Below are 27,525 nucleotides of genomic sequence, written 5' to 3' on the forward strand. Positions count from 1 at the left end.
ACCATGTTTGTATGGACATAACTGTAGTCACAATATCCTTTTTATTTTTATTCAGAAATAGTGGCATCTGCTGGCCTAAAAGGGAAACAATCATGTGACTTCGTGACGGCGGATCAATGGGACAGGGGCATGTTAACACATGGTAAAATAATGTTATTCATTTACACATAACATTAACATAATATGAATTACTCATTTTCATGTTTGTTTTTTAAACATTCATACACATTTTGGAAATACAGTGAGTTATCTGTCCAGGCCGCAGCAGTGACATGTTTATTCCTGTTTGGGTGTGGATTGTTCTATCATCTGTAAGGGGAAGTGAGTGTTTTATAATCTCTCGTGAGGGATATCCTGTATCTCACTGGCAAGCTCATAACAAGCGTGCAGGCTGGGTTGAATGTGCTGGACTCAAGAAGGAAGCTTGTGTGATCCGAGCTCTGTCACCAGCTCCTGGTCACCCAGACCAAAGACAGCAGCACTGAATATTCAGGTACAGGCAGGAGGTGCAACTATGAACCCTCTCACTCTGCCCACTTGCAGACATGTGTGGGAACAAGCTAAAAGTAATTTCATTGTACCTGTGACAATAACTAATCACAGTGATGAATAAAACAGGTGTGGTCTCAACCCCCAGTAAAGACACAAAACATTTTATGTTATTGGTTGTTACTCTTCTAGTATCTAGTATCCCATTTCAACTCTTGGTCATTCCTTACACTGTATTCCAAGTCATGTCAAGTATTAATTTCAGGAAGTGATATTTTTTTTCTTTCTGGCAGGCAGAGTATCACATGTGTAAGACAGGAAATGTGGTACTGAATATCGACTGACACCTATAAGCTCCGCTTCTCAAGGGAGATATTAGAGAGAGCACAACAACTCACTTCCAACTTACAGAGCGCAAACCAGCCCATAACCTTTTGAAACACATGTTCAAAAATGCCTGTGGGACACATGATCTCAGCTTCCCCAAAAGTACTGAGTCCATTTTTAAAGCCCTACAATTCAGTGCTTTTAAACATAGGCCTAAACATACATTAATTTCTGGGACTTTTATTGGACATGTGACAATCACAGAGTCTAAAAGGTATGCTTTTCATATTTGCATTTTTCTAAATGCATTTTTGTGTGTGCATCCCCCCACCCCCTATTTATCTCTCTATGATATTCATTAACTCTAAAATGTGCAGGTTCAGTCCAGACACAGTACGGACCCAGTGTGATAGAGGGCACGGATTATGTTACTACCCACAGACATATGGTATAGACGGCCATTCAGAGATGGGTAAAAATAGATGCATTAGACACTCCACCAAGCACGTACATTCATCTCTCCAGAGACAGAGAAATGATATTTACGCCTACATGCACAACCTTACCAATGGACTCCCATTCATGTTAATATTTCCCTGCATTAATAAAAAGAAATCCTACTTATATGTATATACCCAAACTTAAATCTTCTGTTTGGGAAACAGATGCAAAAACTGGTGCAGATTCACAAACAAAAACAGCAGGAAAATAATTTATAACATTCATTTGATTTATGATCTTATATCCAGGATCACAGAGTCATATATATATATATATATATATATATATATATATATATATATAAAGAATTTGTAGCCGTTCAGCAGGCAGTGGTCATCCTACCTTTACATCTTTAATTTATTGCACAGCCAACAATGTGAGCAATAGTATTCTCTTATAATACCTCTTCATCTGTCTACATGTCACCAGGCAGGGAAACATGAAATGCTTTACAAGATGTGAAGCAATACAATAACAAAATAATAATTCCATGCACAGTTTTGTCAGAACTATAGACTGCATGATCTGAAGTAAAGCATCTGTTTTGTCAGTTTAATTTCAAAAAAGGAAAAGAAAGCAACCTTTATACAGTGAATTTCATGTCAAATATTTAGAGCAAATGACAGAATGGTTGGAAGTCTTGAATCATTTGACTGGTAGAATGTAATACTAAATTTTTTCTACATATTTCCTCAGAGTCTGATGCACTCTGGTTGTTCTGTAAATCTCTGGTGTATTCACACTAGGGATTTGTCACAGTATTGAGTCCATCTGTGATGGTGGAGACCTTCTGTGAGGTTTTTTCAGCAATGTGAAGCCATTTCAATCAATGTGTTTAGAGTTCACTATTCTGTTAACATTTTAAACATTCAAATTAAAAGCTTTCTAATTACTCACCACTTTCAAACAGAAATTCGCAAATATTAAGGTTTTTTTTACACACAAATGCAGACATAGACCAACAGTATAAATCACTGAAGATGAACACACACACAGCCCACAAAGAATGAGTCATGCTCTCTCTCCCATCATTCTCACACTGCAAGATCTCTCTGATATCTGGGATGATCCAGGACCAGTGCACGCACACACACACACACACACACACACACACACGCTCTGAACACGTCATAACAAACAAGCCAATTTTTGGTCCAGTATTGCTGTTACACTGGTAATTTAACTAACATAAAATGTTAGTTACATAGAACCTTTCAAAATTCCATTACAGTTTCAATTGTATAAATTGTCAGTACATCATGACAATACTTAGATGTTAATACACTACAGAAACCCAAAGACATCAATAAATCTCATTACCTGTGTGTGTAGGATAATGTCATTATTACAAAACATTAACAAGAATAAGAAACATTGTTACATAGCTAATGAAATAACAACAAATGACTTAGACTTGGTACAATCAAAAAGCTCTGTTCAGGCCTGATGTAGTAAGATATATGTTGTTGTCCAAGATATATGTCCTAATATAAGGTTTCCAGAATTTTTGTTTACGTAGAACTTTACTGGTATCCAATGACAAAATGCCAAAGCCAAGATCTGAGTTATGAGTTTAATGTGAAACCCAGACAAAAGCATAATAGCAGCATGGATTACCTGAATACAACTGACAGCAGAATTGCTAATCCATGTTCAATCTGAATTCCAATAACATTTGGATAATACCTGAAATGCCAGAAAAAAAAGAAAGTAGTGATTTGTTCATTCTGACCAGTACTATAGTGAAAACATTATAAAAACATGATGTTTCATCAGTGTTCCTGTAAAAATATCGTTCAGCATTAATGGGGCTTTCAAAGATGTACAATTTACCCATTCACTCTGTGCCCATGTGCTGATTATCCATCACAGACACATGACTATTTTTATGCGACGCCATCTCAGAGTGGAAGGTCATAGACAGTCCATGGGGGTAGTCAGTCTCACCCATTATGAGACTTAGAGGGTGAAAGAGGGTGAAATGCTCACTGAGGAGTCTGGTTTTAAAATGCTGACACATTGTTTTGGCAAGAAGTGTAAGGAGGAGAGAACCTTAGCCCGTCCTTGCTTGTAAAAGACGGGGCACCAGCTTTCTAAACACTGATACCCAACTTTCATACCCAAACGTGATCACCTGTGTAAAATGCTTTTGAACAATTTATCTAGTCATAAAATCATCTCATCTCTCCTTTATTGGGACATTACAAACATTAAATATGTAAGGTCTTTGGACTCTTTAAAAAGCAGGTTAAACAAAATGTACAAATCACCGGTTTGGTTGTTTTGTCTTTTTACCTACCGTTCCTTTCTTGGAACTGTGTTACTAAACTACACATTCTTATCATGTAAACATGATGGAACAATTTTATTTTATTTTGCATACAAAATTATTATTTTCACATGCTGATCAAATATTTACAATAATTCCCTGGAAGAAAACCAGCCAATTTCAACAAGGTATTTCTTCCGAATACCTTGCAATTTATAAACATCTGAACAAAAACAGTTGTGAGTGTCCCCTCTTTCAGGATTTAGAATAACAATGCAACTTCTAAACAATGAAAAAATGTTTTTTCTACACATGTAGTTGGTGTGTGTGGAGTTAACGCAGTATATGCAATATGCAATAATATCATCAAATGTTATTAAATAAATCAAAGGAATAGCATCTCAGTTTGTCTTTGATATTTGTGAAAGCAATATAAAACCTTTTGCATCAAATGAGTATCATTAAACACTCACCTGCACACCGTATGATGATATAGTATGATATATGATATAGTTTAGATTATAATTATATTATAGTACAGGGGTAATCAATTAAATCTTTCCGCGGTCCATTTTTGGCAGATAGCTCAGACCTTAGGTCCGGGTCCGCGGTGGCGAACGTAACACTCAAATGGTAACACTCAAATGGGTGGAGAACGTAACACTCGTCTGAAAATAAATTCTCCGGTTTAAAATATAGTCTCCCGTTAAAATTTTTTTGGCATTTGGGTCCGTATCCAGTTAATCAGGAATGTGATTGGGTCCGGACAGGACGGCGTTCGGGTCCGGATCCGGACCGCGGTCCGCCATTTGGTGATACCTGTTATAGTATATATTATATACTGTGACTAGGTGTTGAATGTATTTTCTTAAAATACTCATTGGAAATAAAGTAAATACTGCTGTAAACCATTTATTATGACTATCACAGTCATTAAAATCACAGTAAACACAAACATACAACACATGTACCTTCACATCAGTTCTCTAACAATTTTCAAAAGCAGACATGGAACCAATGTTATCTTCTTTCCTTGTCTAGTTTCTCTGGATTAGAGAGGAGAACTTTCACAACATAGTAGACAAACAAAAGGTTTTATAGCTGCATGGCTAAAAACACAAGGAAATCATAAAATAAAATTAAAACCAAATTAAAATCTAACAGCTTCAAGTTACAGAATTAGTGCATTTTTATAAGATAAAGGTGCAAACTAGCAGCACAGAGTGCTTCTTGGTCCAATATCTAAATCTTGGTAGACACTGACGGACTCCACACCTTCAGTCCTCCATGTCCAAAACACTATGTTTGAGAGAAAAGAAAAGTTTGCCTTCAGAGTATCGATTTGAACTGTCAGACATGAGGCTTCTGAAGTCTCCCAAGCCCCTCAGAAATATGATCTCCCTTCAAGATCACGAGGTCCAGCTCTCCTAATCAAGCAGAGCCAAATTCATTCATCCATGCCTCATATTTCTCCAGGTCTGCCGAAGACACAGACTTGGAAATCTTTTTGAGCGTGAGTTCAAAATCCTCCATGGTGACCGGCATCTGTAGCTCGTCTTTGGAGAGTGCTCGGATCTCTTCTGGGCTCAACCCATGAATCCGTCGACGCATCGCCATCATGGACGCATCCCTGCAGACACAAACACAAACAACTATTGTTGAGGGATCAGGAAGGGATTTGGTGGATACACACTGAAGGCAATATACAATATTATGTTACATTATAAAACAGCATAATAAAAAGAGGTAAGGTGTTGACATGTAGTCACCAGCCACTATATTAGGAACACCTGCCTACTGTGTGCAGGTCTTTTTTAATAGAGGCAGCTACCTATTTAACCCTGCAGTAACCATACATAATTTATGAGTTACTATCAACATTGTTCACCATCGATCAGTTTCTGATTGGTCAGTCAGGAGAAACTAACCATAGAGGAATAGGTTATGGATGGTCAACAACAAATTCTGCACAGTAAAAGCCATCTACCTGTACACCTGGGTAAAAAATTTTAATGGACGACCACACTGTATATGGCAAAATAATATTTCCTGACATTCACATCAAAAAACCTGCTGCTGACATGTGTTAATAGTGTGCCGAGAATGATCCGCCCCCTAGGTGGTATCCAGTAGCAACAATCCTGTGGTCAGGTATGAAATGAAAGGGATGGCTGGCAGATTGCGCATAGCAACAATAATTTGCAGTCTAAAATTGTGCGTTTGTATATGAAGTCCCTATAAGACAGGTGTATATAGATAAGACTGGTGTAGGTGTATATATAAAACAGGTGTATATATAAGAGAGGTGTACTTAGTAAAGTAGACTGTTGGAGCAAGGTAGGTGTTCCAGGATAAATGGCTGGTAAGTGCTGTTTGCCACATCTACACAACAAAGTACTGAGAACTCATTTAGAAGTTAATATTCTGTCTCCCTATCCCTACCAATGTATGAGCACATGGTGATCAAATGATCACCCAAAGGATGGTCACATGCATGCAGTCCCATGCTTGGATTGTAGCTGGTATTTTGTTATCAACTAAGCTTGTGGATTATTATTCCTTTAACCTTAACCTAAATCTTTAAAGCAACAACAAAACATCTTTTTTAAGAAACAGGAGTTGAGTAGTCACAAAAGCAATGCTATGTTTGGGGAAATGTTTGCATTTTAGATGTTTTCAGACTACCTGCAGACGTTTGTGATGTCAGCGCCTGAGTAACCCTCGATCTTCTCAGCAATGATGGCTAGGTCAACATCAGCAGCCACCTCCACCTCCTTCAGGCTAATCTTCAGAAGCTCCGCCCGTCCTTTCGCTGGAGAGGGAAGCCTTGGTAACTACACCTCTGCACTCTCACCACACCCCAACACTGCACACCGTTCAGTCTCGGGTAGAAGCTTTCTCAAAAAGCATGCATACTATGGCCTGAGCTATAAAATAACAATTTATGCAAGAGAAAGTTATGGAATTATATTATTCTGGAAAGGAATACAAAGCCAGCTCCTCGACTCTGGGATAACAGCCAAGCAGAGTGAGGGAGACCCATTATCTCCAAATGGAGAAAACCTGGAATAGTGGCAAATCTTGGAGACCAGCCTTCCAAAACAGTGGTGCTGTGATGACTCATCCAGTATGTGACGGTCAAACCCAAATGAACGTCTTAGGAACTGCCAGCCTCACTCAGTTAAAACTAACATGACATTCACAGTAATGAGAAAAGTAGTAGTAAAACCCAAATTAGATTGGTACTCAAATGAATAATAAAACCCATATTAGATTATAGTCACTAACTAAAAATTACTCATTAAAATACCCCAATGTTTCACCTGAGTGAGTGAGTGTAACAGCAGGACGCCACTGATTGTATAAACCCTGATATATAACCCATGAATGAAGCAGGTCAGGGGCAGTTAAATGTGCTCTTTCAAGGAGTCGGATGTCTGGGTGGCTCAACTGGAAGAGCAATGACTGCTCATATGCAGTAGTATGAAGTGTGTATGTGTGACCAAAGACTGGACATGAGAGAGAGAGTGTGTGTGTGTGTGTGTGTGTGTGTGTGTGTGTGTGTGTGTGTGTGTGTGTGTGTGTGTGTGTGTTTATGAGAAAAGGGGGAATTTGATGGTACCACTGGGCAGGGGGATATAGATCCTCTTTTCCAGTCTCCTCCTCAGCGCTTCATCGATGTCCCAGGGGAAGTTAGTCGCAGCCAGAACCATAACCATTTTAGAAGGGTCATCATTCTCTAACGCGCCCCCTACACCTGAAGGAGATTTACTGGAATTAGGTTCACAAAGTTCCCAAAATGACTTAAATTCTAATTAAATCTGAATCTCTTTGTGCTGGTCTCTCTCTCACCATCCATCTGTACCAGAAGCTCAGACTTTACTCGGCGACTCGCTTCATGTTCATCTGATGTTCCGCGCCTCCCACAAATAGAATCAATCTCATCAATGAAGATAGTAGTAGGTGCATAAAATCGAGCCTGTTAAAACAGGGCATTATGGGGGATGGGGGAAGAGAACCAAATTCAAAATGACCTAACCTTCTTCTTCCCATTTTAATTTATTTGAATAAAAGGCTTAAGAGATTACACTTAAATGAAAGCCTACAATCAAGCCAGCACATCATCATCATCGGCCTCATATTTAATACCAAAATGACACACATCAAAGAAATCAGACAGAATCGTTTGCAGTCACTGCCTTACCATTTCAAAGAGCAGACGCACCAGCTTCTCCGACTCTCCACGGTACTTGGAGGTGAGTGTGGAGGATGACACATTAAAGAAGGTGGTACCACACTCAGTGGCTACAGCTTTAGCCAGCATGGTCTTCCCAGTGCCAGGGGGACCCACCATCAGTACTCCCTGACGTGCAGAACAGAGATGCAGAGGTCACGGAGGGCTCGGGGAGGATGCTCTCCAAACAACAAAAAAATCCCCAAAAGAAACAAACAAAGCTGGTTTACAATGATCTGACAAATATTTTTAATGAACCCAATCACTATGGTACATATTTATGAAATGGTGCCACCAAGTGGACTAACATCCTAGTTACCATATACGTGAAATAATTAATTAGAAATTAAATGAATAAATTAAATACTTTACTGGTTTCTTTCTCGCATGTGGTCACTGACCCAGGAAACAATTTTACAGTACAAAAATTTCATACAGGTAGAAAAATTTGTCTTTTAGGTTTTAGATCCTGGTGAGAAAAACTTTTAGCAGCCTAATACGGCTTCTGCCAGTTTCTAGGGAAACAAGAGTTATAAAATGTATTTTGTGTGTGTGTGTGTGTATGTGTGTGTGTGTGTAGGAGTCCCCAAGCATACTTGTAAGTCTGCACCCCACACCCCATTGGGTGCAACATATTAACCTTCCATGGGCGACGAATGCCCTTGAAGAAATCTGGCATCCACATTGGCAGGACCACAGCCTCTCGCAGTAGCTTCTTGGCTTCTTCCAGATCTGCTATATCGTCCCTGCATGAGTCATGACATGAGGCAGCTTGGGTGAGTCACAGACCGGCACTGTGACTCACCAGCACACTGACTGACAGCTGTCACTCACACTGCACGGGTCCAAGCCCTCAGAGCACAGCAGATCAACAATGCAGTGTCATTCGTATTCAGTGTTTAAGAATAAACATTACGAGTAAATTGTACAAATAATGTACTAATAAATTAGCCTTGCTAACATTCGAAAACATTCCCAACCATAGGTGTGCTGGAGAATTGATGTTTGAGGTGTAAAACACAACAACAGTATGATAATGTTGTTAGGGTTTTACACCTTACTGCACCTGCTGAGCTGTCAATAGAGAACCACCCTGGCCCCCAAGGGCAGTAGGGGTCCTGTGGTTAGAAACTAATAGTAATAGTTTCTCTGTTAAAAGGGTTAAAAAGTCACTGAGTCGATAAGCATTCTCTCATGTCAGAGAGATAACATCAAGTCCTTCAGGATTTACCAGTGGATGTTTGGATTCCTTGACACGATGTCTCTCTCCAGGGCATCAACCAAATCATTGTCGTACCCTGTACCATCAAATTTCTTCAACTCTCCATCACCTTGCCCCTCCAGAGAATTCTTCTTAGACTGCCAAGACAAACATGATGATTAGATGTAATGCTAAATGCTACATTCATCTATTTCAGTCATAATGCATAGCTAACAATATATGTCAGAAATGTCTTTCAACAGGATAAGACTTTAGCGTGTACTTCTGATTTAATTTTTGCAGGGTGGAGAGGAGTTCCACGCACTCCAATTTATTCTGCAGGCTGACATTTCATAGCCGTTTCTCCTAATGAACCCTCCAAAGGATTTCCAGACAGAAGAAATCCTTTTTTTTTTTTAACTGAAGCAACTTTGGCTACTGCTACACTGACACAAGGCACAATTCCTTAGACTGAACTCAGTTTTGTTCTGTTTTTGAATTACTGACTTTGTCTTCTTTTGCTTTATTTGTGCGGATGTCGCGGGCACCAGGTCTGTCTTGTTTTAAATTGGGCTGGCCCTTCCCTGCAGGTCCACGGTGCTGCAGCCCAGGAGAGTCCTTGCGCTGGGGCTTCACACCACTGGTGGGCCTCTTCACCTGGGCAGGTGCTCTGGGAGTTAGAAAGCAAACAGTAGGTATTGGCACATGTGTCCTGTCACCGTGCTTGAGTGGCTGCTCCTTATTCAGGCTCCGCTCCTCAATGTGGCAATGAGCCTACCAGAAGATGGTGAAAAGATTAGGACCTCTACTGCTGTAAAAGCCTGAGGAAAGCCAGCAGCATCCCCTCAATGAGCAGCGGGGTCCCCCAGGGCTTTGTGCTTAGTCCACTGTTGCTCACTCTGCTGACCCACGACCGTGCAGCAATGCACAGCTTGAACCACATTATCAAGTTTGCTGATGACATGACCCTTGTGGGTCTCATCAGCTGGGACAACGAGTCAGTGAACACAGAGGAGGTGCAGTGGCTAAAGGACTGCTGCACTGGTCTCTAAACATGGACAACGCAAAATAGATGTTGTTGACTTCAGCAAAGTATTGGGCAATCAGTCTTCGCTTGATATTCACGACTTCTTTAGGGGAATCATCATGAGCGCCTAGTGGAGAACCTCTTCTGGATCCTCAACACCAGCTCCACAGCCAAGAAAGCCCCGCAGCGACTCTACATCCTGAGGAGGCGAAGGGAAGCCCATCTCCCCCATCATCCTCACCATGTTCTACAGAGAGATTGTAAAGAGCATCCCGAGCAGCTGCATCACTGCCAGGTTTGGGGAATTACACCATCTGAGACCACAAGACCCTGCAGTGAATAGTGAGGACAGCCAAGAAGATCACCAGGGTCTCTTTCCCCTCCTTCATGGAAATTTACTCTACACACTGCATCTGCAAAGCCTCATTGTGGATGATCCCACACACCTATCACATGAAGCCTTCACTCTCCTGTTGTCTGGGAAAACGTACCAAAGCGTTCAGGCCCTCACAGCCAGACTGTGCAATACTTTCCTCCCCCAAGGCATCAGACTCCTCAACTCCCAGAGACTGACCCAACACTTCCTCACCCACACTTAACTGAAACCATCTTACTCCCTTGATTTCTCTGCACATCCAAGTCTGTTGGCAGAACTCTATATTTAACCAAATACTGATTCTCACACTCTTGTACTTTTTCACATGTCTTAATAGTGCCTTCTACAAGAATCCAATATTTAATAAATATCATTACATTTAATGAATATTGGTTTCTGACACTGCTTTGACTACAACTTCAGTGACTGTTGGGTTCGTATGTGTATCTGCTAAACATTATGGGTTTTTTGTACTTGACTGGTGTTGCATTATATGTTATAGTGACTACTGGTCCTGCATTTCATATTAATTGTTTGCACTTTTTGTTCATTTGTTTGTTTGTTTTTCCCTTTGTTTTGTTTGTTGCACCATGGTCCTGGAGAAACATTAATTTGTTTCACTATATACTGGTATGTAGTTAGAATAACAATAAAAACAAACACTCTTGATGACTGACCCCATACACCCTTGACACAGCCTGGTCCACCTTCTACCATATGACAAGCAACACCAGAGCATCAGGACTTTACCACCTCATTACCGGACCAATTAGCATGATTCTACCCTCATGCTGTGAAACACCAGCACCACTCAACTGCCAGCGGACTTGCTGATATACTGATCTCACATGTTAAATACTGTTGTTTACATACTGCACTACTTTCAATGTCCTGGTACATCTGTGGTACTAAACATTCTCAAAACTGTCCAGTACGGTAAAAATAACTCTGTTATATTAATAAATTACATATATTGGCTAGTGGCATGTCACAGAAAACAAATTTCTGTTACTATAGCAATGACAGGAAAAGCAGAGCACTGAGCACATTAGCATACTGTCTGACCAATGCAGGAGCAGCTAATGAGGTGAAGAAGGGACCCCTGTACCTGTGCTCTGCTGGGGTAGGTGGTGGCCACACTGCAGGGTCCCTCGAGCATTCCTCTGGTTGAGGATTAGGAAAGTCAACTGGCTTATCCAACTTGAAACTCTCCAGAGTGTTTACAATGCTTCTGACCTGTTCATATTCATCCACCAGCTCTTGCCTAACCTGTAGTCAGGATATAAATAACAACAGGACAATGCATGGATCTTTGTCATAGGAATGATTTATCCATGTTTGCCAGATAAGAGCACATGGCTACACAAAATAAAAAATCAGTCCAGTGACTTGAATTGTCTTATGGTCCTTTCCTTTTAATAAAACAGGTCATGTTAGGCTTTAACAGTATGTTTTATTAAGGCTTACCTGCTGCCATTTAACTTTCAGTGCAGGGTCCCTAAGAGCCTGACAGTGCTTGTTAATCTGTTGTATGACACCCTGGTAGTACACCATGGAAGAGTCGTAGTTCCCAAGCAATGCATACTCTCTCCCCCTTTTTGCATTGTCACAAATCTCAGTCAAATTCATCATGGCAAAATAGAATTGTAGGAAGAGAATTTGCTACAAGAGATGCAAGATGGGTGATTAGATTGCCATTACAGTTGTTTGACTATAGACGTTTTTGTTGATGTTGTCGATTGCAGACAAGCCATTGGAAGTCAAATGTCCTGGCAACAACAGAGAAAGAGTTTAGTTAGTAAGCTTATACAGATATACACTTTTATACACTTATAGGGTTCAGTTGAACGCTTATTGTATTTAAGGCTCTCACTCGAGGTAGGCTACTGAAGAACAGCTAGGCACTAAACCTTAACCTTTACAAAAGGGCTACGTTCCAATAAATATAATTATTTTTCGGGATGAACTCAAAACGCAGACTTTAGAGACAGTGAATGTGCGAGGCATTACTAATAACATACTTAACGGCGCTAAGAATTTATTAAAGCATGCTTAAAATGCATAACCAGCGTCTTTGTCGCTATTAGGACTATTGACTAGGGATTTGTAGTTTAATACGCATAGTCCCTTTTAGACATTAGACGGCGAAAATGGTTAATGGTACAACAATTCCCATCAGGCACTTGCGAAAAACGCCCTCAGACCAAGGCCGCCGAAATCTATAGATTCGCATGGCAACACATTTTTTTCATTTACTTTAATATCCTTAAATAAACATGAAATTGTGGCTCTGTATTACATTCTAATACATGTTTGGTCGAGAAAAAATAAGTGTTTACCTTTATTTAGAGGTATTTTTACGTCCGCGGCACTGATCGTCGAGTGCTGACGTTACCATGGCCGCAGAAAGACGCCGAACGGAATGACGACAGGGAAAGAGGCGGGGTTTCCAAGAAACTTGATCGTAACGTTGGACCATTCAGTTGTTTTTGTAAGGAACATTTTAAGTGTCACTCCCTCAAGTACACTCAGGCCAAAACAGCAGAGGACATACTGAAAATAGCAAGCAACTACCGTGTGATTATAAACCGTATATATTTTGCCTGTTCCCCAGGTACATGCACAACTGTTTTCAAATTCTACCTTGGAGATTCCAAGCAACTACGTAGCACTTTTGTAAGTCGCTCTGGATAAGAGCGTCTGCTAAATGCCATAAATGTAAATGTAAAGGGTGCTTTGCTATATTTAAGGTAAGTAAAACAACAAAAAAATAAAAACCAAAACAGTTCATCTTATCTTGCAGACCAGGTGAAGAAGGAAACTGGAGGACTGGAAAAGAGCAGGGCGTTATGTCCTGATAGCATCAAACCCAGAGTCCTGAGACAGTGTACTGAGACCGTTCTGATACTTTGTGTGAAATTCTTGCGTACATCTTTAACCTGCAGCCTGGCAAGAGTCCTACATAGATAGAAAATTGTGTGGTTCCTGTCACCAACGAAAGTGAGCGACTCTGGCATCCCACCAAATCCCAACTACATGGAAAGTGTGTTACTAGCTCACCTGACACCATTGGTCACTTCAGAGCTTGACCCAATGCTTTTTGCATACCAAGATGATAATGGAGAGATGATGTGGTTATCTACCTGCTAGATAAAACATCCTCCCACATGGACACAACAGTCAGCTGTGTCCGTGTGTGGTTATGTTCTTTAGTGCATTCAAAGCCACTCAGCAGTTAAATGTTTCAACTGATGAAGGTGGATGAATCCATCACCTCATGAACAATCAGACTGTCCGTCCTCAGTTTGTGTATCAAGCCTGTCTCTAAGACTCGCTGCGTGTAACACTGGGATCTCTCAAAAGACAGCCTTCTATTCCTGTCAAACCTGTACAATTCTGATATACAGAATCAGAATACAGAAATTCTCAGGTTTGATTTGTAATGCTGATGAGCATATGAGTAAAATGTCTAGCTGTTCTTGCAGGCTGGCCATGTGATTACCATCTGAATATGGAAGGCATATTACCCAAGTTCATGGACAGGAAATGTTGTACTTATTATTAAAGGATGTGTTTGCTGTTTACAGTAAGTGAAAAGGTTTCTATTACAATATTCTAAAAACAGTACATGGAAAACTGGACTACTTTCAAAGTACAGAAAATGTGGCTATGTTTACTTTTAACTCAATAAACCAAAATGTCATCTTCAGTATTAACTAGTCTATGGTCCAATTAATTGGGGGGGGGGGGGTATTAGGTTTCTCAATGACCACATATTTGTCAATTATTCTAAATCTATTAGCTACAGAAATGCAAACATACCCTTTGAAGCTGTATGGCTACTTAGCAAAACACATTACAAGAACAACCTGGTGTCATTTTTATTTTGACAAACACCAGATGGCAGTACATTCTTAAGTCTGAACCACACTGGGGTACGTTTGGGATTAAGTATTTGCCTTAAATTTCTGCATTCATTTTAGGCTTTTTTTTACATTAAAGTACAACTGGGTTTGCACAAAACAGCATATAACTAACTCAGTAATAAATCATAACCAGCACCCTCTGGTGTTTTTGCATAAATTTTTCAATAATGAAAGAAGCCACAACAGTTTAAACATGTTCAAAATACAAACCTTTGAGATGGAAAAAAAGAGACTAGTTTGTTGTAATCTCTCTATAAAGGTTTTAGTAGCCCTGCAACAGAAGCACACAGTACAATAATTATGACACTAACTCTGGAAACCCTTTAAAACCCACCATCCTCACGTCAATATGATTTGGAAGGGGAAAAATACACTTATTAAAAAAAAGGTTTATTGATGTCAGAGGCATACCAGAATGTCAATGAAACAATTGCATTTCTTTTTTTTAATCATTGTGACAATTACAGTGGTATTCAAAGTACAGTAAAATAACTGTATGATACGGAAATGTACTAATGATAGTGATGTGAAAGAAAATAAAGAAAATACATTAAGATATGAACTACAACCTCACAATTAACTAGGTTGTGTGCTGCACATCTCTAAAACTCCAACTCCAAGCCAAAATTTCAACCCCCTTAGACTGTACTGGGCAAGGAAAGTGGCTTAGAAGCTACTATTACAAAATAATGGCTTAAAAAATTAAAAGGAAACGGGGGAGATACAAGTTGGAAATACAAACACAAATGACACTTTGTAGTGTTACTATACAAAACGGGGAAAAAAAACTGTACAGCTTAAAAACCATATCATATACACCACCTTAATAATTTTTGTTCTTTTCTTTTAGTTTGTCTTTTATTCATCTATTTTTATGGCCTCAGTTAAATGTGTACAGGGGGGGTTAAATGTTTTATAAACAAGAAGCTAAGCTATACTTTGTAACCAATTTACTCATCATCATCATCGTCGTCATCTTCGTCATCATCATCTTCGTCATCATCGTCATCGTCTTCGTCGTCATTGGCTTTGTCTGGCTTGGTGGGGGCTTTTGCTGCACCCCCCACAACTTTTCCCTTTCGATACGCAGCAATATCCTAAAAGAAGCCAGTTTGAGTTCATCTCAAAATCACAAGCATACAAAGTGAATGAAACTCAATTCATCCCTAAAAATACTTCCTGGATTCAAGCAGTGAATAAGTGGATAACTGAATGAGTGACATATTCTTACCTTCTCATATTTCTCCTTCAGCTTGGCTGCCTTCTTCTCATAAGGCTGCTTCTCTTCAGCAGAAGTTTTGTTCCACATTTCTCCAAGCTTCTTGGCCACATCTCCAATAGAGAGACCTGGAGTCTCTTCCTTCACCTTGGGCCGATATTCCGCACAGAAAATGAAAAAGGCCGACCTTCATTGGGGGGAAGGGGGGGCAGCCTTTATTGGTATTTTTCAGAAAATTGACAACGTGAAATAAAAAATCACTTAATTATCACTGATGTGATCAGCCATGGGCGGGATCAATATTCTTACGGTGGTCTCTTGGGGGCATTGGGGTCCTTAAACCTCTTCTTCTTCTCGCCTCTGGGTGGAACATAATTTTTCATCTCCCGTTCATAACGTGCCTTGTCAAGTCTGGCCATATCTTCAAACTTGCCTTTTTCCTTGGCTGACATAGTCTAAACAAAATATGAGAAGTTATTATTAGTATTTTTATTATTAGCAATTATTTACAATTTTGAAAAATAAATATACAATACTTAAGCTTTTTAAAAGATCATCATGCAAGTATAACCTACCTTCCATCGCTCAGAGCATTTTTTAGAGAACTCTGAAAAGTTGACAGATGTGTCAGGGTGCTTCTTCTTATGTTCCTCTCTACAGGTCTGAACAAAATAGGCATAAGAGGACATTTTTCCTCTTGGCTTTGTTGGGTCTTTCCCCATCTTCAAAGTATTCCTAAAATAGAATAAAAAGTGTTAAAACAATAATCCCATAACGTCATCAATATGTACAGAAGTCCAGACATGATCACCCCTCCGTTTAGATCTGAATATTTTACTACTGTGAATATCCGTCGTCTGTTGACATTGAAATATTTTAGGCATTTCCTACACTCAATTCCAACTTATAATAGCAAAAGAACATTTACCGTCATGACTTTGTTTAAAGTTTTGGAATAACTTAAAAATAACTTTAAAATAAACTTAAAAGTCACCATTAAACATAATAAAGACGCAAGTATAAAATGGCCAATAATAGTAAAAAAGGGGGAAAAAACAAACAAACCCAGTCGTTCTAATTTATTTTAGGTGATAATCAATGCTTAAAATCGTTCAAGTACAAAAATTCCTAAGAATTTGAGTAAATATTAAATTTGCCCTCCATTAAAAAAAATTATACGATTTCTTCAATGTACTCATACATAGCAATGGCGCACAGGCTGTCTTGTTGAGGGAAAGGAGGTCAACAACGACAGCAATATTTCTCCTTCCATTTTGTGAGAAAGCCTTCTTCATGAAAGAAAGTCCCCCTAAAATGTCTCCACCCGCCTTCCTGTTCGCTTTTTAACACGACAAATAAACTGCGACGATCGGTGTTCTTGACATTTCTTTTCCTTCGTAAAGCCCTATGCACTCGCCCTGGTGTATAGTAATACACTGGGTCTGTAGTGAGTCTATGTGCGGGCTGTGTGGAGTTTGCTGTGTGCTCGGAATGGCCGCTTGTCTTCACCAACACTGAATATGGCTCCTTCTCTTTGTGTCCGCGCTCAGCCATTACACTGCCTGCAATAGGGGGCAGAGCGAACGCGATACCCACCTCACTTCAACTAAGGATTTAACTACGTTGCGACGCGTGAAATAACACAAAAAAGGATTCGCTGCAACGACGAAAGGTCGAATTTTTATTTTCCAGCGAAATATCGCCCGGTTCACGGCGAACAGCGGGAGAAAAGGCGGTTTGAAAAAGTTGAAGTGAACTGCGCTCGTCACAGCCTCTGAGGCTTCGCCTTGTTTCCTATGCGAGTACAGTCAGCCATTACAGTAAAGCGCAGATCCTGAGGTAATTTTTAAATCCATCATTTCGCAATTGCAGACAAACAGGTTACATAAACGAAAACGTATCCGATTTAAAAATCGCAAGTTTTTAATACGTCAATTTTTCTAACCATTTAATTATTACATCCGTATGCCCTCACATGTCAGACATCTCGCTATGCACTGCAATGGCTAGCTAGCGCCGACCTGCTAGCTCGCTAGCTGCCCCTAACGCCGTCCACAGACCTTGTTTGTACGCAATTCAGTCAACCAGTTGTCCGCCGAACGTTAACTATAACGAATATTCGGGAAACGTTAAACTGAGACCATTAGCGATTAAAATTTCAGGTTAAGGCACATATTTTAATTTCTTTTTATAGCACAAAGAAATTAGTCTACCTGAGGTTATAACGTACTCATTTCAATGAGAGGATAATACCTTGGTTAATTTAGGGGTTATTTTAACGCTTAATAAAAAATGTAAATACACAAAAATATCGACATTACGGGCTTGTTTTTATATAATTTACTTATGATTCCTTGCATTATTTCAGACATACCTTTACTTACCCATACTTCAAAATTTCTATAGCTTGACACTTACCAAAGGCTGGAGCTGATTCTCAATGTACTGCAATGGCTGTGTGGAGGTAATAGCGATACGCAGTCTTCTCACTCCGCTCTCGGCTCTGTAACATTACTCTCAGTGGGTCTTCAGCCCTATTGGCTACCGCCAAGCCGAACGTGCCAGTGATTGGTGGAAAACTTTCCATTGTCCTAATAACAGACCTAGGCGGATTGGCTGTCTTTTGTGAAACGTCACGAGTGTTTTAAATGGCGGGTTAATACAAACTGCACAGTGTTTCTGTGCTGAACTTGAAGCAGTCTGTTGGTAGATAGTGTGCACGGTGTAAGCTATAGTATTACTGAGTTCTATGTGTGCCACATGCAGCATTGAATCATTGGGTTTATGTGGAGCGTGGTCGGGAGAGTTGTAGGGTGAAACCATATGCATATTAGCTGGATCTTACCAAACCTGGCACACCACTAAGCTTACAGTTCACAGGTGCTTAAGTCAATTTCTTTATTGTTTTAATAATTTTATATTATGCATTTGCATTTTATATGATAAACATATTAAGGGTGTTTTAAATGAGAGTCACAAATGTACAGTACACCACAAGATGACACATTTCAGGAAAGTGTTTACCTTATGAGATCCTAATGTGGTTAATAGGAGAATAGGTTTAAAATATAAGTGCTATCCAATTATAGTAATTGTAAATTTTATGAAATATGTTAGTTGATTGGAGACAATGTTTGCTCAATTAGAGCATCTAATTAATTCTCTAATGAACACATTTAGGTCCACTTTAGACTCAAGCTGTTTTAATTTAGATTTAGTAATTGTAATAGTACATTTAGAAGTCTACCTTTTTTCATATATTTGGTTTTGTAGAATTTATGTAATCTAGAGCACATTTAGTGCAATATTACTAAATTCCCTGAATAAATATTTTGTACAACATATAAAGAGTACTATTTAGTCACAGGTATAGGTAAATAATTTATGACTTTATGTTCTTTTCTGATTGTGTATGTATATATATGACTGTTTCTGACTGTTTTGCATAACCCACTGTTTACATTGATAACTATTTAAAGTATGTAATACTATGATTGTGTATTATTATTATTATAAAATTGTGACCATGAGATTGTGATTAATGTTAGTTTATGAGATTGTAATCAATGATTCCAAATAAATAAATAAAATAATAATTGGATCTTTTTGCTATTGTTCTTTTGTACAATAACAAAAATCAGTAATAGTCATCTGGATAGCAGGTCACAAAAAAAACTGTAAGGAAGGAGAAGCTTCTGCATGTTAATGAGAATTTCTTGGGAAAATTATGCAAATGAATATGGTTAGGGACAACAGTGACAGCAGTGGTGAAGCAGCAGGGTAAGTGTGAAGGGGAGCATTAGCCCCCTGTCCTATTGTTTCACTGGATGGGCAGCTGCAGTCTCCGATCTCTCAGTGTGCATACATACGGTTACAGAAAAATGTCGTGCAGATCTACTGCATATATTGGCTACGGTGTTCTAGAGCATGTGCATTAAAATTTATTGAAATAGAGCTAATTTAAATTCTATTAGTAAAAAAAAATGCCGATTCAAGTATTTAATTGGTTTGATCATGTTTTTTCCACACTTATTGTGTGTAGGTGAAATGATCAAAGTTGGCTTGATGACCTGAAAAAAATATGAAAACTAAGTTTTTAACTAATACGTGCAATATATATTAAAACGTGTCAACTGAAAATTACACCTTACATAGCAAATAGTTTACAACATATCTATTTGACTCATTTTGTTTTTGCACAGTACTATTTATCGTTGAGGTTCCTGCACTACACACACAATCCACGTGGTGGCGGTATGTTTCTTTAATACACAATTCCCTGTAGTTGCAAAACCGGAAGTTGAACGTTGAATTTACGTCGGAAAGCCTACACACATGGAGGTTTCATATACCGGCGTGCTGGAGCTGTCAAATATATATATAAATTCTGTTTATAATATTCCCCGTGGCTGGCTCAGTCTCATGGTACGTGGTTGCAACTTCCTTCTTATTTCAGTAGTTTGCCTATAAAAAATATTCAATTCTTATACAAAATATAGAGAGACAAGCGATTAGCCTTAGCTAGCTATCGTTAGCGATGCTAGCAAACGTTAAGGAGGTAATTGTCTTGCCGGCTAGTCCATAAAGCAGGAATAAACTAAACTTACTGCCTTTTTGAATAACAACAGAAACGTTTATTTTCTGAAATACACTGGAATCGATTACGTCTTTGTTGTGGGAATAATAAATTAGGAATTAAATATTTTATAATTAAGTATCATAACGTGGTCTTGGGCACCCAAGTGCTAACTAGGTTAACTGGCGTTAACTTTTTTGCTTTTATAAGACAGTGTCGCTATTTCCGTTTTGCTTCCATGTGTTACTAATCATCTTAGTCTTATTGCTTAGCGGTCGATGTGTGTTCACAGACACCACAGTCTCCGTCTGCTCTGAGGATAAAGTCTGTGTGTGCGCTTAACACAGGGGCTCGTAACTGGTATATTTGTCCCCACACTGTGTGCCGTCTGACGGGACCTTGTTTCTTGTTTCAGCACGGTTCAGGGTGAGACCTGTGATCCAGGGACATGGTAATGTTGACCTTATGGCGCCGGGCGACACCAAATAACGGAGTCCACACCGACCACACAGTAGCAATGAAGGGTGAAGGCACTGTTGTAGGGGCGCAGAGCCCAGAGCTGGCGGGGTATTTGAGCAAAGTCAGTCATACTCGGTTCTCCCCCTTCTGTCACTTGTGCAAAGCCATTCAATAAATTCTTTTGAAACATTTCAGAATTGGACACTGCATGTGAACAAATTCTTTTTATTGAACCACTCAGAAATGTCAGTGGGAGCACGGAAATCTTTATAAAAGGCGAAAGACTTAACTTGTGCGGTACTTAAATATTAATAGTGAGAATCACTGTTAATCAGTAAATCCATTGTGGTACTAATTCACTTTAAGTGACACAGCTTGTGTGGTGACACAGGTGAACTGTTGTAATATAAGCAAAAAGTGTTTTGTGGATGCTTTAAGCAATATTTTAATGCATTGTTTTTTTTTCCCCTCACTAAGGATGAAGGCAAAGGAGGGCCTAATGGAGACTGTCCTTGGTGCTCTGCAAAAGGACAGACAAACACTCTTCGCTCATATGCAGTCAACTTAAAGGAATCCATCACACTCTGTACCAGCCCACAGGTATGACATATCATACCTTACATAAACTGAGCATGTTTCCCTTCTCACTACTTTAATATTTACTACCATCTTGTAAAGTAAAGGTTTCATAATTTGAGTAAGATAATAGCTCGAGTTAACCAGGTTTGTCAGTAGCTCAAAAAGGAGTATATCTACAAAAATATTTATTACTAATAATTACAACTAAAAATGACTACCAATATTTAGAATGTTACACTCCTTTATAGCTCAATAATTAATATTTGTGTTCGAACGAGATGCTTACATGTCTTGTCATCATGACCAAGATGCTCAGGAAAAAACCTTCAAACTGATTAGTTACGAAAGTGTTAAATGTTGTAGGAATGGGATATTCATAGTTGTACTAGCAGTTAATGAATAATGTGTGTTAGTGTCAATGTGGGATTCTGCAGGACTCTGTCTTTACAGTAATGTTGCGTAACCTCCTCGTCCCTGTTCAGTGCCTTTTCCCTCTGGTGAGTTCGCCTCTGGAGGATGTTTACGCCAGCTTGGCTTCAGCTCGAAGTGTAAATGGCTGTAGGAGGAAGTCTCCCCAGGCTGACTGTGAAGACTCCCATCCACCCCCCAAACGACGTAAAGCGGAGCCTGACGTTTTGTCTGAGGCAAACGTCAGTCTGTCCAGCGCTGATGAGAGTGATTCTCCATTGTCCGTTGAATTATCTGAAGAGAAGCTGTTCACTGAAGGTCACAGCGAGCAGATGTTGGTTGTAAATGGTGACAAGAGGGTATCCACTGAGGTCTCCACCGCTGCCACAGGCTATTCTGATGAACGGGTAGGAGATTATGTCAGCAGCACTCAGGAGGACATTGGAGGGGCAATGCTGCTCGACGAAACAAAGCCAGACCTTGTGGAGATGGTCACTACACGGCCACACTTATTCTGGAAAAACAGAGACAATCTGTGCTGGTTAGATTCGTTGTTGGTAGCTCTAGTGCACTTCAGAGCATTCAGAGAAGCTCTGTGTGAAAATGTGAGGTTGCCCAAAAACTTTCCCAGCAAACACCGCACCGTGGTTGACCTGTCCGAAGGGTACAAGAAGATTTGTGCATATATTAAAGCCAAGGAGCAAAAATGTCAAGGTTAGTAGGTATAAAGTAGAATCTGGGTCTGTCTGGTGCTACATTAATGTTGTCATATGTATCTTTTGTGATTTTTGTTTTTTACATCCCATTAATCCCAACAGGAAGTGCTGTGCTAATCCCACTGAATGTGCTGCACAAAGCAGAGCAGGAACTAGTAGCTCTCCAGTTGTCTGTCTTCAGAATCCTTAAACCGAAGCTCCGGTGTGAACTGGGTAAGAACCTTCTCATTACTGTGTGATTAAGCACTGATTGCAGTATGTTTTATATTAAGTTGTGAGCCTTTTTGATTAAAATTTGGCTCACATTGTGTTTACCAAAATGATTTCCTCTAGTGGGATAATGTAAGTGCTGTGATTGATCACGACACTCAGAGAACACTTACCTGAGATTAGTGCAGGAGGCTCACAGATCGAAGGAGAAAGAATTTGATGGATTAGATAAATATTTTTCCGTGGCCAATATTGCGCTTTAGATTAATAAATTATATATTGTGTAGTTCATGTCCCTGGGTAGACAAGTGAAATCTTTGTGGCACTGGGTTTAGTTGTAGTGAAGGTTTGTTGCTGTGCTTGGTGTTAATGTGTGTGTGTGTGTGTGTGTGTGTGTGTGTGTGTGTGTGTGTGTGTGTGTGTGTTTGTGTGTGTGTGGGTCCACAGGCCAGCAGGAGACCCCTGTGTTTGCTCTTCCCCTTCTCCTCCAGACAGACGACTGGGCCCAGAGTGTGTTCCAGCATGCCGCAGTGTGGGAGTTCACGTGCAAATCGTGTGGTTATGCTGTTAACACCAGGTACCATTTTAACTTGTATTACGGCTCCAGTTTTTCGTTTATCTGATTCCACTCGTGTGTGTGTTTCTCACATTTTGGTACTGTACCCAGTGGTAACCAGATCTAACCACTGGGTTAGACTGTAAGACTGTAAACTTTTCTTGTTGGAATCCAGAAAGATAAAATATATATGCGCAGACACTTTGTAATGCAACAAATAAAGTAAATCATTCCTACATGATTTCTAACCAGTAAAGTCCTTTTTTTAATGACCATCTTTGACAGTGGTCATGGGGTATTATTGATATTACTTTCTCTTGATCCTAAATGTAAGGAGTTGAATGGGAATGATGCATTCACACAAGTGTGTTTTATGTCCACAGCGTGGAAAAGACCATAACGACGTTCACGCAGCTGGTGTCAGATTGGCACCCACTCCAAGCAGTCCACCGAGCTCAGTGTAACAACTGCCATCGCAAAAACCAGAGGAGGAAACTGGTTTTTCAGAAGTGAGGATGGCAAAAATAACACAAGTTATTATACAAGTTATAATACAAGTTTGGTTTAATGTTTGTATCCGTTTATTTCTGGTTTTATTGATTTCTGTTCTTTTTCCAGAGTATCCTCTGTGCTTGCCTTGCACTTTGTGGAAGGACTACCACGAAAGGACGTCTCCAGGTACTCCTTCCAGTTCCAGGGGACGCACTATGATATTACAACTATTATACAGTACAACAGGGAACTCGAGCACTTTGTCACTTGGATCCTGCAGCCTGATGGTGAGTCTACTGTGAAGACCATTTCAGATAATAATCGTTTCATTTTTCTATAATTGATGGCTGTATTGACTGCATCTTTTTATTTACTATTTACATTTCATAGCACACTGTCTTCTACTCTGGAGCTCAGTGCGCTAATGCTAATACACTTCAGCCTGGCTCAGTAGGCGGTGATGTAGCTGTGATGTAGGGGCGATCATGGCCTGGTGGTAGGGAACTGGTCTTGTAACCGGAGGGTCGTGGGTTCGATTCCCAGACCTAAGGCCATGACTGAGGTGTCCTTGAACAAGGCACCTAACCCCAACTGTTCCCCGGCGCCGGGCTAGGGCTGCCCACTGCTCTGGGCACGTGTGATCCACAGCCCCCTAGTAATCACTAGTGTGTGTGTGTGTGTGTTCTGACTGCACAGATGGGTTAAAAGCAGAGGTCAAATTTCGATTGGGGTGTAAAAAATCACAATTGACAAAATATAGCACATTTACATTTATGTAGACATTTTTTTGATAGGCAGACGTCCATGTAAGTGGGAGCTAAAGCTATTAAAAAAAAACAAACTTAAAAGAAAATGGTGGATATTTTTTCCAATTACAAAAAATCCTCAACCCTAAAAAAATAACGCTATTGTATCACAATTATATTACAAATATTGCAAATTGTGCGATTGCAATTTGCAACCATTTTAGTCGCAGTCTGGAGCCCTGTTATCGAAATATAAATCTGAGACAAATATTATATGAAAGTATTTGATTTTGCCACAAATGGCTTCTGTAATACCTTCCAAACACTTTTTAGCTAATGCTAATATCCCAAATTGCTGTGCACAAATGCTGCTTCATGTATCATCGGCAATGTTCTAGTGCTAAATCTGCTAATGTTTTCATTCTTCCACAGGATTATGGCTAGAATTTGATGATTTGAAGTACCCCCATAGCATAACCCACAAACGGTTTACCCTCCCAGCCAAAGAGTTCCACATCGTCTTCTGGGAAGCAACGTCGAGGACAGTAGACCAGCTTGCACCAGCAGTGGACAGTGGAAATGAGGGTGACCACCACCATGACTCGGCCAGTTCTGTGCCAAATGACACTTGCATCGTAGAAGCTTTGACTGTAAGTGAAGACGATAACAAGACCGTCCCCAAGCTAAATGCGTCTATAGGCAACACAACACTGCTCGACACTTTTGAGGGTCTTTCCCATGACGATATTGTCACTCTCACGCTGGTTGAGGTGGAGGTAGATGCGGAGGGAAAGACCCTGGAGGGTGTAGCAAAGCCTGTTAAGTCTAGAGTCACTGCAGTACCAGAGAAAACATTGGTTTCTCAAGCCCCATGCGCCACAAAACCCAAGAAAACTACTACTGTGGAGGCTTCATCTACACCAGCAGCTTCGGAAATCGTTCTTCCTTCAGTAGTGAGGCCCACGGCTCCAGCAGCAGCAGAACCCCTACAAGTGAACCAGCCTCCACCCTCCAGTCTCTTGTCAAACCCCACCGTCTCCAGCATGTCTTTCTTATATCAGCAGCACCCCTCTCATCGGTCCACACCAGTGAGAGTACCTCTCCAAACCTCACCACCAAAACCTGACCTGTCAAGTGAAGGCGGTGATGTCCTACCAGCAAAACCTGCCGAGCTTTTTGGCGGCTTCAAAGCCAAGAGTTCCCCGAGTCCCGTCCTTCCGGGAGTAGAATCACGGCATCCTCTCACAAAGCCGCCTCATCCCACCGTTGCTCTTTCACAGAAGCCTTTGGCCCACTCTGGCGGCTCAGCAGCGCCCGTCGGCACGCCAGAGGCGTGGGCAGATAAAATACCAAGGGCTTCAGCAGCCAAGAGTCTATCCGCCACTGACGCCCTCAGGCTGAAGCTCATGAAGAAGTTGAAAGCGAAGAAGAAGAAGCTGGCAAAGCTGAATCTGCTTCTGTTGGGTAAAGGTGACGGGGAGGTCCGTCCCAGACCGGACAGCACAGACATCACCTCACTGTACTCCGTCACCTCCAGCACTTCGGCCCGCAGCAGCCCGGCCTACGACCGTTTCTTCGCCGATCTTCTGTCTCCCGCCACAACCGCCAGCAACCTATCGCCTGACAGCACAGGCCTCTTGGAGATATTGGCCAGTAGTCAAGGTAGCGAGACCTCTGAAGACAGCCCGCGTGAGACCCCGAAAGCAGCCACAGCAGACCTTACAGACTTTGTGCTTCCAGAGCCTGTTCTGAATAACCCTTCCTCCACCAATCAAAATGATTTTCTTGAAGAATTCATCTCAGGGGCAGGGGGACAGCAATCCACTATTGACAACACTGATTTTAATGCACTTGACATGTTTTTTTGATAATCGTATGACTTTAGGCCCTGGACAGTATGTATCAGGTATTTGTGCCATGTCTCAGTGAACAAGGCTAAGCAAGGATTAGCGCCTCTGTAGAGGTAATTGATTTAATTGACAAACTGATCTTGGATCAGTAGTATTCTTGTGTTAGACCACAATCATCTCCACAGCATGTTAAATTAATGTATAGGTCCGTTTTCAGAAGTAATGAGCAACTTATGTAATGAGCAGATTTCCTTATAAAGGATGATTCTTCTCAGAACAGATCGCTTATAATTTGTCCCATACTTGAAGATTAGTGTTTAAAATCGTTTGGGCTGTTTGCATGTTGGTTCAATTTTGTTGTTCAGAGCATTACATAAAGTCCTTGTAAAATTTTGTATAGACTTGTACAATTTTGTAAAGCATAATAAATGAGGATTTCTTTACATTTGTATGTTGTAATGCTTCTCAAGTCTCAAGGATTCTCAAGTCATTTACAACAGCTTTAAAAGCAGTGTATTGTTTGAAAAGCCACTAGTACATGTAGCAAGTGGTAGGCTTGGCTAAATTTATTTAATCCTGCTAGGAATTGTAATGATGTGCTAATTAGTTGTACCACTAGAGGATGCCCTCTAGCTTTTGTGTTTAGCTCAGCTTCATTTGAAATGATGCATATAGTTTTTTTTTTTTTATTAATAAAAAAAAACAAACTGGGTTAAGGCCCTAAATGAGCAAGCTGTGGGGGTAAAAAGGCCTGTGGACAGAATCAGAGCACATGGGCAAAAAACCAAGTAAAGGGAGATGCATAACAGAAAACACTGCACTACAATGTTGAAAACTGGTTTTTTCTAAGAAAGGGTGATCAGCATTGATCTTGTGGATATGAGAGGTGCTCTCTAGTCATTTTGTAAACATGTATGAAGAAGTAGAATCGTCCTTCATAAACCAAAGGTAACGTTAGATGTTGATCATGATCAGTGAATGATGGGGCAGGTGTAAATTAAAAGAATTTAATTACATTTTCTATGAAGATGGTGTTTTTAAGAGCATTTCCTTATTTGGTCAGAGATCCTATTATATGATGTAATTAATGTGATTAATCTTCTATTCGTTATGCCATGCAACACTGAGTCAGTGAGAGAGCTACTGTTTATTTTGTATTATGCAAATAATAATAGGTGTGTAATAGGGAAATGCCACCTTCAAAGCATGCTATTTTCAGCCTGTTATGGAGCGTTGATAGGTGCTTCAGACATTATGCCGGTTCCTATTGGCACTATGTACGCGTGTGTGTGTGTGTGTGTGTGTGTGTGTGTGTGTGTGTGTATATATATATATATATATAATATATATATATATACACACTA

General features: G+C 40.1%; 3 protein-coding genes and 1 long non-coding RNA gene across 6 annotated transcripts; 2 read left to right on the top strand and 2 right to left on the bottom strand.

The window, feature by feature from the left end:
• Positions 1 to 4,482: 4,482 nt before the first annotated feature.
• katnal1 (katanin p60 subunit A-like 1) lies at positions 4,483 to 12,904 on the bottom strand. Of its 2 annotated transcripts, none has more exons than XM_077020395.1 (11): positions 12,764 to 12,904; positions 11,892 to 12,193; positions 11,533 to 11,693; positions 9,529 to 9,691; positions 9,052 to 9,179; positions 8,461 to 8,566; positions 7,791 to 7,949; positions 7,439 to 7,565; positions 7,209 to 7,343; positions 6,272 to 6,398; positions 4,483 to 5,216 (listed from the first exon to the last, which is right to left on the bottom strand). In XM_077020395.1, exons 2-11 carry the CDS (start codon positions 12,054 to 12,056, stop codon positions 5,018 to 5,020), a joined length of 1,470 nt encoding a protein of 489 aa, XP_076876510.1. In that variant the 5' UTR covers positions 12,057 to 12,193; positions 12,764 to 12,904; the 3' UTR covers positions 4,483 to 5,017. The 2 variants fall into 2 exon arrangements, with proteins under 2 accessions (XP_076876510.1, XP_076876511.1); XM_077020396.1 differs by lacking the exon at positions 12,764 to 12,904 and adding an exon at positions 12,298 to 12,449.
• On the top strand, positions 6,296 to 9,588 carry LOC143525923 (uncharacterized). Its single transcript, XR_013133763.1, has 3 exons — positions 6,296 to 6,416; positions 8,401 to 8,596; positions 9,325 to 9,588. It is a non-coding gene; the product is annotated as an uncharacterized LOC143525923 (long non-coding RNA).
• Positions 12,905 to 14,719: 1,815 nt separating the features above from the next.
• On the bottom strand, positions 14,720 to 18,104 carry hmgb1a (high mobility group box 1a). 2 transcript variants are annotated; one of them, XM_077020398.1, is made up of 5 exons: positions 17,988 to 18,104; positions 16,145 to 16,304; positions 15,879 to 16,024; positions 15,582 to 15,756; positions 14,720 to 15,447 (listed from the first exon to the last, which is right to left on the bottom strand). In XM_077020398.1, exons 2-5 carry the CDS (start codon positions 16,289 to 16,291, stop codon positions 15,301 to 15,303), a joined length of 615 nt encoding a protein of 204 aa, XP_076876513.1. In that variant the 5' UTR covers positions 16,292 to 16,304; positions 17,988 to 18,104; the 3' UTR covers positions 14,720 to 15,300. The 2 variants fall into 2 exon arrangements, with proteins under 2 accessions (XP_076876513.1, XP_076876514.1); XM_077020399.1 differs by lacking the exon at positions 17,988 to 18,104 and adding an exon at positions 17,515 to 17,537.
• A 1,771-nt stretch (positions 18,105 to 19,875) lies between these two features.
• On the top strand, positions 19,876 to 26,604 carry uspl1 (ubiquitin specific peptidase like 1). The gene is made up of 9 exons (XM_077020400.1): positions 19,876 to 19,994; positions 20,561 to 20,725; positions 21,082 to 21,204; positions 21,666 to 22,305; positions 22,410 to 22,520; positions 22,965 to 23,094; positions 23,457 to 23,582; positions 23,692 to 23,852; positions 24,744 to 26,604. Exons 2-9 carry the CDS (start codon positions 20,594 to 20,596, stop codon positions 26,177 to 26,179), a joined length of 2,859 nt encoding a protein of 952 aa, XP_076876515.1. The 5' UTR covers positions 19,876 to 19,994; positions 20,561 to 20,593; the 3' UTR covers positions 26,180 to 26,604.
• Positions 26,605 to 27,525: the final 921 nt, after the last annotated feature.

This window comes from Brachyhypopomus gauderio, chromosome 10 (genome assembly GCF_052324685.1).
Source record: "Brachyhypopomus gauderio isolate BG-103 chromosome 10, BGAUD_0.2, whole genome shotgun sequence".
Classification (NCBI taxonomy): Eukaryota; Metazoa; Chordata; class Actinopteri; order Gymnotiformes; family Hypopomidae; genus Brachyhypopomus; species Brachyhypopomus gauderio.

What these genes read in the sequence shown, in the direction of transcription:
- katnal1 (XM_077020395.1), bottom strand. Translation starts at nt 12,056, where the DNA reads ATGATGAATTTGACTGAGATTTGTGACAATGCAAAAAGGGGGAGAGAG. An exon ending in AGGAATCCAAACATCCACTG is followed by an intron (nt 8,567 to 9,051) that starts GTAAATCCTGAA and finishes TGACTCATGCAG; the next exon opens with GGACGATATAGCAGATCTGG. An exon ending in CTATATCCCCCTGCCCAGTG is followed by an intron (nt 6,399 to 7,208) that starts GTACCATCAAAT and finishes TTCCCTCTCCAG; the next exon opens with CGAAAGGACGGGCGGAGCTT.
- hmgb1a (XM_077020398.1), bottom strand. Translation starts at nt 16,291, where the DNA reads ATGGGGAAAGACCCAACAAAGCCAAGAGGAAAAATGTCCTCTTATGCC. An exon ending in AATGCTCTGAGCGATGGAAG is followed by an intron (nt 16,025 to 16,144) that starts GTAGGTTATACT and finishes TATTTTGTTTAG; the next exon opens with ACTATGTCAGCCAAGGAAAA. An exon ending in TGAAGGAGAAATATGAGAAG is followed by an intron (nt 15,448 to 15,581) that starts GTAAGAATATGT and finishes GGCTTCTTTTAG; the next exon opens with GATATTGCTGCGTATCGAAA.
- uspl1 (XM_077020400.1), top strand. Translation starts at nt 20,594, where the DNA reads ATGGTAATGTTGACCTTATGGCGCCGGGCGACACCAAATAACGGAGTC. An exon ending in TGGCGGGGTATTTGAGCAAA is followed by an intron (nt 20,726 to 21,081) that starts GTCAGTCATACT and finishes CCCCTCACTAAG; the next exon opens with GATGAAGGCAAAGGAGGGCC. An exon ending in CAAGGAGCAAAAATGTCAAG is followed by an intron (nt 22,306 to 22,409) that starts GTTAGTAGGTAT and finishes TAATCCCAACAG; the next exon opens with GAAGTGCTGTGCTAATCCCA.